This window comes from Micropterus dolomieu, linkage group LG22, assembly GCF_021292245.1.
Source record: "Micropterus dolomieu isolate WLL.071019.BEF.003 ecotype Adirondacks linkage group LG22, ASM2129224v1, whole genome shotgun sequence".
In the NCBI taxonomy this organism is placed as follows: Eukaryota; Metazoa; Chordata; class Actinopteri; order Centrarchiformes; family Centrarchidae; genus Micropterus; species Micropterus dolomieu.
In genome coordinates, this window is record NC_060171.1 from 16,797,900 (window position 1) to 16,812,015 (window position 14,116).

The 14,116-nt window shown below is 39.1% G+C and overlaps 1 protein-coding gene across 3 annotated transcripts in view; it reads right to left on the reverse strand.

The window, feature by feature from the left end:
• scaper (S-phase cyclin A-associated protein in the ER) overlaps positions 1-14,116 on the reverse strand; it is a 62,912-nt gene that overhangs the window by 21,367 nt on the left and 27,429 nt on the right. For all 3 annotated transcript variants that reach the window (XM_046038467.1, XM_046038466.1, XM_046038468.1), the window contains 3 exons: positions 12,995-13,060; positions 12,268-12,394; positions 3,322-3,437 (listed from right to left, as the gene is read on the reverse strand). In XM_046038467.1, coding sequence (XP_045894423.1) covers positions 3,322-3,437; positions 12,268-12,394; positions 12,995-13,060 — 309 coding nt within the window. The remainder of the gene's footprint in view (positions 1-3,321; positions 3,438-12,267; positions 12,395-12,994; positions 13,061-14,116) is intronic.

Below are 14,116 nucleotides of genomic sequence, written 5' to 3' on the forward strand. Positions count from 1 at the left end.
CCTCTCACGAGATTTCAGTGAGACTTCAGTTTCCTCTTAAAAATAAAGGGTGTCACTGTGAGTTACTGGGAGGGTCCTTTCCGTGAAGTTGTTGTATATACACACACACACACACACACACACACACACACACACACACACACAACAGTCTGAGTCTGTAGGTGGCAAAAAGAAGAACGTTTGTAGACATAATTTTGATGAGCACTCTGAAACAAAACATTGCAGCCAGTTTGTGGCAATCTACTGCACAAATTCCAAATAGGGCCGAGGTTTAAAAATACTGAAATGATCCTTTAAACAGTTCGGGACGAAACAGCTTAAACTAGATAATAGTGATTATATATTCAACTGGTACTGATGCTGGTATATATGATGAGTATAATTTATAGGTATTATTTTATATTAAAGTCACCTTAATAATGGAGCAGAAACAATTAAGAAAATTATTCTGCAACAATTCATTATTTAAGTAATTGTTAAAGCAAAATTACCAAAAAAACTAATGGGAATGAAAGTAAATTGAATATATTTTGGTTTTAACTTTAGATCTTTTGATTAATTGGATAAAACAAGCAATCTGAAGAAAATGGTCTTAAAGAAAGAAATCGGCAGATAAAATTGTTGCTACTAAGAGGTAGATATAAATAACAAAAGAGAAAACAATTAAGTTCTTCAGTTGCATTTTGTGAGATATCAACATTCCAGTTGAAGCGAATGACAGTGGCTGCATTAACCCTGATCTAGACATTCTTGTGACCGCAGGGTTACACCAGGACATTAGCGGAGCCTCGTAGAGGAATTAGCTCATTAATGTAATGGTAACAATATGCAATCAGCCTCCCTGGGGAGAGATATGGCAGGAGCATCTCGGCACGCAGCTGCCTTTTTTGTAAATCACTCTGCTTATCTGGTAGGAGGAGGTGATCAATACGGCAGCATCACTGTAAACAGATAATGTAGCACACTCTGGAGCTAGTGTCTGTATGGCAGCCCATTAGGCCACACAGCCATCCAGATGACGGATAGTGATAAGTAGACAGCCGGGCTACGTCCTTGTGTTGCATCTCATCGCCAGCTCCAGGCTTCTCTGACCTGAACTGAGTGGCATCACAAGGTTAAAGAGTGACCTCTCCTGCGTTATACATGGTTGACAGAAAGAAAAAAAGTACCAATTTAGCTATTCGTATCAACACATGGATTCATAAAAATGAATCGCATTTTAGTTACATAAACAGTTGTAGCCTACATAGTCATTATTATATAAATTTCTCACAGTACATTCTACAAGCTACATACAATATTGTATACAGCATACGTGGTCAGGATAAATGTCTCCATGGGGCTGGCTTGATGTGTTCATCACTGGCTTATCTCCGGTTCAATTCTCAGCTGGCAAAGCTCTCAAGGGTCCAGCAGTAATAGCAGCACAGGACTAACTGAGGCAAGCCAGTGTACCCAAGGTATCAAGCTCGATTCTAAACAAGCTACTAAAATAAACTATTAGGCCTTGGACATACCGTAGAGTTTGTCTGACCAATGTTAATCTCGTGCTCGTTTAAAACTCCTCTGCAGAGAACTTTAAGAAGGAGGAGTTCAGTTATGAAAGAAAAGCTAATTCAAAATTATTCTTTTATAATTATTCATAACTCACTACAGAGTTTGATTGGGCCAGTGTGCAGAGGATAGAAATACAAGGGCTTAATCTTGCCTTCCTGTTCCTTTACCACAGCATGTCAAGATGGTGCATTAAAAGCCAAGGAGGTCTTGTGTGCACTTAAGCTCACACTCGGCCATGCACGGATGTGCAAACAAACTCAGCAAGCAAACACTTTCTACAAGAAGACAGTCTCTCCATTTAAGATAATAAAATTTCTTCCAATTCAGAAGTCTGCTTGAAATTCCCCCAGATTACAATGATTGAGGAGGAGAGAGTACCAAAAAAAAAAATCAATATACATATGATGCCCTTTAAAAGCCTTATAAATATAAGAAGCATTGGTCCATTAGCAGAGATTCAGAGACCAGTAAATGCTAATGAATGGGAGAGCCAGGCCATTCGAGTCCATTACAGAGTCCCACTAGTGAGTACAGCAGCCTCTCTGAGGTTATCTACTGGCAGGCCATGCAAACGCCAGACCCACAACTCAAAAATACTCTGCACTCTAAATGATAGATGGGACACATGTGCTTTTTGTGTTTCGAGAGAAAAGAATGAACACAAATTGATTACGGAAATGGAAATGCTTTCCATTACTAGAAGGGTAGCGCTGCTACTCATTAATACAGTTTGAGAATACTTATTGAGATGAAGCAGTTATAAACAGTGATTAAGTAGGTTAGTTGAGATTGGCTCACTCACTTTATGCAATTGCAACAACAATCACAAAGAGGAAATAAAGAAGTGTGCTGTCAGTAGGGTCAGAGAAAAGATACAGTCAAAGAGTAGTCATTGGGAAGAAGGATGGTAACAGCTGTTTGAGGCCTATATAAATACACAGCACAGAGTAAACAGAAATTAAACAGTATGGATCCCCAAAAGTGTTCTTGTCTTTTAAAGTTTTGTAATCAGAAATGCTAAAATGAAATCCCTTAATAATATTTCTATTCTTTCAGTCTGGCTAACATTTATCCCCAGACAAAAAGCCTCTGGTGTATTTGTACACAGCCCAAGATAAATGTAAAACTGTGTTTATATTTTTGCAAGTGATTAAGGTGTACTGCTAGTCATATGGACTAAGCCAGTCCATATGTGTTTTCATAATCTATTTGAGTACAGCCTTAATAGTAGCTACTGATGTATTTAATCCAATAAGACATTGCATCAGAACATAAACAAACATAAACACCACGGACAGATATTTATAATAAGATGTATTGTGATGTAATTGTAACCTGTGCTATTTTAGTGCAAATTAACAAAAAGAGAACGTGTATTTTCAGTGGGGTCATCATGCCTGAAATCACTGCAATCACCACACCTGTTCCAATCCAGACAATGAACCGAAATTTAGACTTACACCTAGTCAACCAGATCACGCTCGTCTCACTCATAGCTAATGTCACCACTTATCTCAACAACAACTGGTCAGCATTTCAGAAATCCAACTGTTCCGATTATAAGCTAAAGATACAGCTCACCCTGCTGGCCTGAAACAGAAACGTGATTAAAGTCATGACAATAAACTGAAATGCATAGCAACTGTTTTTGTTGTTGTTATGAGGTGTGTGTGTTAAATAACAGAAAAATACCCCAGCAATCCATCTACTTACATCATTATGTTAATTAAAGTGGAAATATTTCATTTTGGTGATGGTACTCACTTGAGAGGAATGCGAGGAACTGCAGTGGGGGTGGAAGTGGCAGCGATGACCTGCAGAATTTGCTCCAGAGCCGACAGGCCACCGCCCACTTGGAAGGCCACTTGGTCTGCATTGTTCTGAGAGAGAGAGAGACAGAGACAGAGAGACAGAGACAGAGACAGAGAGAGAGAGACACACACAAACACACAGTCAGGGGAGAAGGAGCCACAGGCTGGACAGGGGATTACATGGCTCTCACCAGAGAGGGAACCTCTCTTTCTCCTACAGGGGTGAGGGATTGAAATCTGAAACAAGGTGATCCCAGAAGTATTCCTGTTTAATCTCAAAAGTGCACAACCCGACTCCGCCCCACAACAGTCAAGTTTCAGTGGAAGGCAAATGCTCTGCAGGATCCATTTAGCACCAGGGTGGTCTGAACGGAAGACCACAGACCAAAGTGAAACTGAGAAAATGCTCTGCCAAAAAATGGGGCAATTACAGAACTTAAAAATGAAGACAATCATCCTAATAGGATAGGATACAGACAAACATTAGATTCTTATCATAATATGACCTAAACTGATACTAGTACATCTAAGACATTAGATTCGATCTACTATATCCAATACTTAGATCTACTGTAGTAACAAAGATGCAGCATTTACATTAATGTACCTATTGTGTCAGCATTTACAGGGATTAAAGAGCTATGGAATCCTGCCCGACTTTTCTTCTACCTTAAAAATTATCCAGCCTCACACGGTTGCTGAGGAGTGCCTCTCATACTTTTAGTTACTTTAAATCTGAAAATACTGCGCTGATAGCAGACCTTCCTTACAACCTGATTTCAGAGTGTTTGACGAAATTGTCCCATCTCCAAGTCGTGCTTTGCCTCTAATGGCTCTGGTCAGGTCAATGTCTTTGTTCCGTCTATTGTCTTATTTATTTTAGCCTAAAGATCTGAGTGCAGACAGTGTGTCGGACAAAAGCTTTTCAAATATACAAATGAGGGTGTTAACAGGGGACATGGTAATGCCATTGGACAGAGTGTTTGCAAGAAACTGGAAATTGAAGTGCTCTCAAACCAATTTTATAGAAATACCGGGCTGTTTTTGATGGCGTTTAGACAGTACTATTTTTTTTCTCCCCCATGTAAAGTACTTTTGAAAAAATAAAAGTTTTCTGAATGTCAATGTTAAATACTTTTTAATATTTTAAATTTTCATTTCATTTGTCATTTTAAAAACGTATGAAAACAGAAAATACCCAGTTAACAAAGAGCAACCCACTCAAATGTTAAAGAGACACATAATGAGGAACTTCCTCGATTTATTGCACAATCAAACGGTTTCATTTCAACACTAAACAGGTTTTTATGTCCATTTTCCATTTTCCTTCTTTGTTTTGCATAGTAAGCTTAACTCCTTTATGCTTATTTTTACAAACTACTGCTCTACAGCTTTATAAAAAAGGTACACATCCCTGTCACACACTGCTTATTCCTCCACTCAGTGAGGACTTTAATGAACTAAATAAACAAAAAGTCAGCAGTAGTCCCATGGATGAGGATAATGGTTAAAATAACTTAATTTCATACTATTATGTGGTTTCTGTAAACAGAACTTGATGACTAAATAAAAGGAGTTTTTATTATTTTTGTCCTACAAGTGAAGTCTTTTGGTTCCCGTTGTTTTTAAGTTATATTCTTTTTTCTTCATTTACTTACAATATAAAAAACAGAATGAACTAACTCAGTAGAAGATACAACACATCAGTCCAGTACACTAGATTTAAGAACACATGTAAATAGTTAGGACCTGCCATCCTGTGATGATAGAGTAATTGGCAGTAGGTCAGATGCTGTTGCTACAGTGTCTTATAAATCAACAAGTACAAAGCGAGGAGCGAGCACTGACTATCAGGCGTGTTTGTGCCTGGGTCGTCAGGGAGGAAAGGAGCTGGAGGGGAGCCGCTGATGGAGGGCCTTCCTCGCACAACTGCAAAGGGCCGTGTTAAACTGCAGGTCACTCCTCCACCTGATGAGGTTACAGGCTCCACAGTGCTGTGACAGCACTAAAATCCAGCCACTTCACAGTGCTTTTGTTCTGCAGATGGGAAGTTGCCAACAAGCCTGAACACATTGAGAGAAGCGCTTTACCAAATTACAGATAAGCTCTTCATCTGTCATTCATGCTCGCTGTGAGGTAACTGCTCCTCGATTCCAGTGTTAGACACATACAGAAAAGGCAATCATTTAGGGTTTGGAACAAAAACATTAACAACCACACTGAAGACCCTTTGCCTTAAACATAATGAGAAATATCTCAAAGACAGTCTCAAGAGTCTAACTAGACTAGTGTTTGCAAAAAAATACCTTATTATGACTTCCTTTCTGTATGTTGCCAGCAGTTTCCATGCCTAATCAATTGGGTCTCAGTCACTGAGCTTGGCTTAACCCTTCTCTTAACCCTCCCATCAACACACCTACCTAAAAGCTTCTAGGCTAAATGAGAAAAGGCATCTCTTTCATAGCAGCTTATCAAACGGTATTAAATGGGGTAACTGGGACCTGCCCAGTCCTGGCTGTCTCCTGTGGAAACCAGACAAGAGTTTCTTGGCTAGTCCGTGCCTTTTCTTCTCTGCTGACAGATTTATCTGTTGTGATAATGGAACAATACGAGTGAAGAGGATTAAGTTCAAACTACCTGACATACTATCTTTAGGTGGTCTATGCATGCAATGGTTCACAGAAAACAAAGAAGGCACCAGAGTGCGAGGACACACATTTCACCAAAACATAATGTTTAAAGCGAAGATTTGTTTTGCATAATAACAGGTCCGCGAATGTTGATCTTTGTGCCGTGCAAAGCAGTTGACTTTCTGAGCGATGATAGAACAGTATCATTTCTACAAACCTTACCACACAGGGCAACAGAAATCATGTTTGTATGTAATTACAGTGACAGTGTATGTACACAGCCAAATTTGCATACAAACTTAACAGGATGAAAACAATGTTTTCACCAAGGTCCACCCAGTGGTCTTAAAAGGGAAATTCACTTGTTTGCAATCCAAGTAAGTTAAAAAAAGTTGCAACTGTGCACACTCTCACATTTTTCTCTCTTGGATGCGTGGTGGCTGGCTGGAATATGTAAGTAATGCAGAATTGAAATTGTCAGAACATATTTTTCAGCCATGTTAACAGCATGGCTCTAAGGCAATGCTGGTCGGTCGATTGTCCTGTCAGCCCACAACTTCAGGCGAACTGAAATGTCTTAACAACCATTGTATGAATTGCCATGAAATTCTGTAGAGATTTTCATGGGCCCCAGCGGGTGAATGCTACAGACTTTGGCAATCCCCTGACTTTAACTCCAGAAACACATCGAAGGTGAGCGAAATGTCCCGACAACTAGCCTATTAGATGGACTGCCATGAAATTTGGTTCAGATGTTAATATCCCCCTCAAGGTAACTTTAAATTTCCCTTAACTTTTCATCTAGCTTCATCTAACTTTTCATTGGTTTATGACTAAATACATGCAAAATTAATGACTCACAGAGCTGCTAATGTAGCTGTAAACTCTTAAGTCTTGTTTTACTTTTCAGGGCCATTGCACAGATTTTACATGTCAATTCAAGTCAATTTATGATTCACAAGGAGAACTGCTTTGTAAAGCTGCAACGATTAATGTTTAATAATTGATTAGTTATCAACTATTAAAATAATGGCCAACAATCTGGATAATCGAGCAATCAGCTTGAGTCATTTATTTAAGATGACCCCCCCCCGGCTAAACATGGCAGAGATTCTCAGTACCTCTGTACTGAAAGCACAAAGATGAAATTCACTGGTTACACCCTAACAGAAGCTACATCAAATCCCATTAACAGGATGAGAAACTAATTAAAAAAAAAAAAAAAAAAAAAAAAAGAGCGACCACCAAAGGCAGAGCATTAAGACACAAGCGGGAAGGATGTCTCCTGAATTATACAACAGGGGGAATCTTATTCAATTATTGTCCAGGGTGACCATTGTTACTCCAGTTGATGGGAAGCCCAGAGCAGCTGGCAATTCCTGCGACAGTGTCCGCAGATCAGCAGACAAGCCAGATTGCACTTTGTAGTCTCCTCCCACCAGACACTTTAATTAAAGCAGAGAGGAGGGCACAGCCTCAGTCGTCCTGCCCTGCCAACAGATGGACAACAACTGGCAGAGTTCATTAAGGGCTGGCTTCAACTTTGATCTACACCTTCAAATCATGAGTTCACTCCTTCACAACTAAAACCGGTGAAAGAGAAGAGTATGACAGTTCACCCTCTCCTCACATGAATTTCATCATTACACAGCCTTATAGAAGAGCTTGAGAGTGGATAAACAAAGCTCTGTGGGCCGAGTCGACTGTAAACCACAACAAGGCTGCTGGAGTAAACATTTTAAGGTCGAGTATAAACTTGTGTGTTTATACGACATAATGGCATATGATTTAATAGACTATGTGAGTGCAGAGTGAATATGGAAATGGATAATTCTACAAACTGTGTTTATTCTGTAAAATGAACGAAGATTAATCAAATGGCCAAAATAAAACCTGCCACAGAAACCACAGACAGCCTCTAGTTGTAACTATTGGTGTATTAGTTACAACTACAGTTTAGAACCATTTCACTCCCTATTGGTCTTGTGGTGAGGAAAAAAAAAACATTAGAGCTGAAACTCAATTTTCATTTTCCATTAATGTACAAATTATTATTTTCAATGAATCATCTTCATTATTTACAAGCAAATGACTCTGAGATGATATAGAGGTTTGACATAAAAATCGTTCAAAATGGCTAAGTCTAACAGGACAACAATGTTAACATTAGGGTTGAAACTAACAATTATTTAAAGAAATATTCTGTTATTTATTTGATCAATAATCTCATCTAAAAATGTCCAAAATAACGACAAATGCCAATCACAGAAACCAAAGGAATGTGATAATACCATCCAAACCTGCAATGCGGAACTTTTGTCTCCCTGTTCTGACAATGAGAGAAATTACACAACACTGTCTACACGTGCTTATGACATGTAGGCTCTGCCATACTGAGTTGCTGCTGTGGCTGCGGTCGCTCCCCTCTTCAGCTCTAGCAAACCAGTCACTGCTGGTTGGGATAAACCACACCAGCGTGGGAACATCGCCACTGACACCAGATAGAAAAACTCCTGTGTTAATGACCAATGTCAAACACAGAGGACAAACAAAGAATATGGCCATATTATTGACACATACTGTAGCGACGACATCAGTTTTTGTAATGCTACACATTGTTAACAATTTTCTTAACCAAGAAGTAAGGAACAACTCAGTTACACTGAAGAGCAGCCGAAGAATATTTCGCTCATAAAGATGGACATTTTCTAAACTGAACTGAATAGCATGCTGCTCACTTTTGCCGTCTCCGACAAAGTATTGACACTGCTGACCTGGGCTGTATCTGTCAGTCTGCTGGAGGCCCAAGCAAGAGTCCTTATTATCCTGCCACTCTGCCCTTCACCTTCCCCCATGCCCCCAGATACAATTCCCACTGGTTCCACTGGTCAGGCTAACCAGGCTCTGACAGCTGGCAAATAAAAGTCTTTGGTTCTCAGCGCACCATGCTCTTGATGGCTGTCCTTTTCTAGACAGGCTTTAACTGAAAGCAGTGGTAAACACTTTGGGAAATATATAAACACAAGTGCTTAAGAATAAGGCAAGTGTGCAAAAAGAAAAGAGCAGCACATTGGGAAAAATGTTTTTCTCATTCAAAAGTAAAGGGGGAAAAAAAAAAAATCAGGTTTGACACAAAATAAACCATTAGAGGCCACAGAGGGAGAAACACACTGGGGTCAGAGACTAGACGAAGCCTAGAAAGCAGTGGAGGAGTAAGGGGGGTGGGGGGTGGGGGTCCCCAAACAACAGTGCAGGAGGGGGAGTGTCGGGTGTTGTCTAAGGAATTAGCAGAGAAAGTGGAGACTGAATCAGATATGGGGGAGAAAAACAAATCTCTAGGTTAGTCAGTGACATGAGAGATGCTTGTTAGGTCAAATAATCTAAATGGTACTGACTTGACGTGACTCAGCTATGCTGACGGAGACTCTATTTATTTGACTTTGTCCAGGGATTACAGAGGAAGTGCACCCCAGGCTGCCTCACTGGCCAATCACAAATGTTCCACTCAGCTTTGGGTAGATGTTTCTGTATAACGCTGGTGAAGCAGAACTTGACAAAACAGTTTTAAAATGTGTTTTTGAACTAATGTAAAAGGCAAAGCAAAAGCACTCGGACAGAGCCTTGATCTGCCTCTTTACCAGCGACACTACTGTTGAATGGAGTACATCTCCCGTGTCCTACTGACCTCTGACCTCCCACTGGGACTATGTGGAGCTGAGGGGAGGAGCCCTCATGTAGTGACAGCTTGTGAGCTACTCACATCACACTGGTCTCCTCCTCTCTCCTTACAGGATGCTCTGCCACCCACCTCAGCCACCTCTTTCTCTTTCTTTGCCTCTCTGGGGAAATTCGATAATAGCCTCTCCAGCCGTCCCCCTCGTCACTGATGGGACACCATCATCTCTCTATGCTCACGCCCAGAGGCATGCACAATGGGATGTTATGATGGCTTCAACCACAACTTGGCAGGAAATTTATGCCTTATTACAGGAAGTGGGCTGTATATTCTCCTCATCATAAACACAATGGCAGGTGCTTTAATTCCTCCTCTCTGTCTCAAATTGATGTGAGTTTTACTGTAAAAAAATTCCACGCAACAAAACCTCTGGGACAGATGTTTCAAATCAACTGTAGTTATAAATGTCTGCCATTATATCTGACAATTATATATATGCTTATACAGCAGAAGAAAAATGCAAAATCTCTGAGAAAAAAAAAACATCAAATTTGCTTGCCTTTGTTCAATAAAATATTGTGCATCAATGGCATTTTATCTGGAAATCCAATTTACTATTGTCTAAACCAGTGACATCTGAGTTGTGCAAGCCACATAGATACCAGACAATGCTTGCTCTCGTGCTAGGAAGCTCCTCTATTGGTACCATGTGCACAATGAAAACACAGTTAATCTGGTTTTCATTAGCCAATAACCAAAGGCAAGTTGGTTTGGAGTAAGTGATACTCTCCGTTGGGAGGGTGAGAGACAGGGAGACACAGCCAAAGACAACTCATCACTAAAGAGACATGCCAAAGGGCTGGCATGACCTGTGCACCGCGGCAGACTGTTCAGTCGACAGACGAGCAACAAAGCGGGACACTCTCTGCAGACCAGCACACACTGTAATGTCGATTGCTTTACAAAATCGTTTACAGATGTTGTTGAGTACCATGGTCCTATAAGGAAAATATATAGTCAAAGCCAAACCTTGACCCTGGATTGACCAACTACTAAGACAAGCAATATCTCAGAGGGATGAGGCAAAAGTGGTAGCATCTAGGTCAAGACTAGAGTCAGATATTACGTTACTGTATACAGTAAATGCAATCTATCATCAGACCTTTAAACTAACTATCTGATCTTTCTTTGCAACAAGAAAATTTCCCCATAGAATGGGATACTTGCAAGAATTTGTTCAATTCTTAAGGATCGCATTTGAAAATATATGGAGAATAATAACCTTCTAACAACATGCCTATCGTAAAAATAAATTGATTGAAACTGCTTTGATACATATGACGTACGAGTGGCTAAGTAGTTGTGTCCCTACTTTGATAGATGACACAATTCTACTTAAAAAATGGATTCATTATGTCTTCAGTAAAAATGCTATCAATTGGAAGAAATCCTTCCCTATATATCTATGTTAATGGCTCCAATTCTTCCTCATGAATGATTACCTGTGGCATTCGACAAGGGAGTTGCCTCAGACCATTGTTGTTTATCATATACATATAACAATAACCTTCCTTTATCATGAGTCAATTCAAATGCACATATTTTTGAGGATGACACAACCATCGGAGACGCAGATTCACAAACTCAGTTGCACAAGTATTTATCAAATGATTAAGTGTGTTGTCAAATGGGTAGAAAATAATAAAGTGGTTTTAAATGTAAATTAAAAAAACTGATTGAAGAAAGAGGGGCAAATTGAAGCCATGGTACTTTACATGTGGCAATGTTCATATCAAATAGGTTAAGTTAAATTGAGAGTTAAAATACAAAATAATCTCACCTCATACTATAGATCTTCCTAAATGAGTAATGAAAATGGCAGGTATGGTTGGACCATACACAAAGTTGTTTTATCTAAAGACATTCTTAAGGTAATATCTCAATTTGCATTCATTATTGCTGTGCTGTTTGGGGCAACGCAGATCAGAGAGATGTGAGGAGACTGCAGATCACACTAAACAAGGGAGCAAGAATGCTCTTAGGGTGTGGGCATTGACTGGTTATAAAAATAACTCATTTCAAGTACAGTAAAGCAGCTGGACTATTGCAAGATCCAGTTATCTGACACCTCTGTATTGGCAGTAGCTTTGTAGAGTATTGGTTTTGTATGTGAACAGATGTACATTACAGTATATGTGCCAATGTTTGTAGGGTGTGTGTGTATACACACATGTATGTGATATGTATTGTTTTATCTCTAAATTATTTATTAATTATTGTTTGCTATAATGTTTTTAATGTGGACTCTTGAAGATTATCCAATGAGCTAAAAGAGATATAAAATAAATTAAATCAACCAATCTGCAGACCAGCACATAATGCACCAAAGGGGATGTGAGGAACTAACAGGTAACTTCAAACCACTGTAACAGATATCTATGTTAAAAGAAAAGTGAGCGTATAGGTGCATATAAAGTTGCTGATCATTAATATATAACCAATATATAAAAATAATAACCACTACACCAATAAAAGATACATACAACTCAATAACATATTCTACTATATTTATGTGATCCTTTTGTTGCTCTACCTGTTTCTCTAAGATGCGAGAGATCTCTCCCAGAGTTCTGTCCAGTCCAGACACTTTGTTGTTGGTCCACTGGCCGCTGTCTTGGCCCTGCAGCTGCTTCAACAGGTCCTTTACCAGGCGCTGCAACCTGAACATAAAGGAGCAAAACATTATTAGAAATCTATTTGCAAAGACCTGTTCTTAATCCATGTGTCCATGCTACCTCAGTTAACGTTTATCCACCACAGAAGCTCTGGCACTATTAGTCGATTATATGATTAGTCAATCTATAGAAATAAACAATTCTGTTTATCAGTTCGTTGTAATTTTTTAAAGCATATATCACCAAAAAAAGGTGGTTTGAGCTTCTATGACAGTAAGCTTTAAACTTTAGTTTTGGACTGTTGGTCTGACAAAACAATTGCGCTGAAATGAGTAAAACATAATAATGTCACTTATTTGTTAAGAAAAAAATTTGCTGGTTCCAGCCTCTCAAAGGTAAAATGTTATAATTGTTAGCTGCAATCCTAAAATTGAATATATCATGCATTTTTACTATTTTCTTACTCAGATTTTTTAAAATGATTTTATCAACCAAATCATTCATCAATTAATTGAAACAATAAGCAGCATATTAATCAATTATGACAATAATTGTTAGCTGCAGCCCTACACCGTAGCTTTATAATAATAAAAAATTGAGAAAAGCTTCAAAACATCAAATTGTGAAAAAAAGGAAAACACTCACTTGGCCTTGTACGGGGAGTCAGGGACCTGTGTCTTTGCCTCCATTGACGTCTCATATTCCTTTGCCCTGCAGAGGGAAAAGTAGGAAAAAGTCTGAATCCCAGAAAAAAGTATTTTTTATCTTGTCAGTAAAGAACACAGCGGATGAAAATGTGAAGAGGAGGGGAGGGGAAAAAGTTCAAGCTGAGTCTGTTTATTTGGCCTGTCAGACATCCACCAAGTAACTTGGCTTAAAATAATCAGGCACCAGCTCTGTAGGGACGGGGGTTTTGCATCATGGAGATTTAATTCTACCTTTAAATCCACCTTCCTTTGAGTCATTTTTAACAAGGGAGGCTTCACTTGACTCATTGTCAAATAAACAGTTAATGGGGGTAGAAGCAACATAACCAGTGTTTTGAATGTGTGACCCACTAAAAAGGTCATGGTCATTAGGGGACTGGTATTTCTGTGGCATTACAGCCAGACTCTGAGTCTAGCTGTAATGCCACTAGGTGTGTGTGTGTGTGTGTGTGTGTGTGTGTGTGTGTGTGTGTTTGAGAAACTGGGTGGAAGAGACTATCAGTCAATCAGGCATTCCCAGACATGATAAGCAACTATTGATCAGTTAGATAGAGCGTCTTCCGGTTACCCATCTCTACACTGATAGGATCAAACACTTCCTGGAAGACGACAGGTGGATTTGTCTCGGCAGGACCGACACGGACCAACCAAAGCTTCATCCTCTTTTCACAATGTCTTGCATTCAAGGGCAGTCATCTAAATGAAATTGAAAACTCACGTCTCAGCTAGATCAGGACACTGAGATACCAAAAACCTTAAAACTGCTCACCAGGAGCATTTATTCTAGCATTCAGAAAAATAATAGTGTTATTTCTAATTTATTGTTTAGTGGTTTAATTATTTACTAACTATCAGCATAGATGTAGCTGTTACAAAACTCTGGCAAAAACAAGAATAAAAAACTGCAGCCTCGTCTTACCAAATACTTACCAGTTTGGGAAATATATTTTAAATTAATATTAAAAAAAGGTACAATCTAAACCAGCCAACTACAAGATCAGCCATATTACTTTCAAAAAGAAGAGAAAAAGTACACTCTATGTGCATTAGATATCAATGT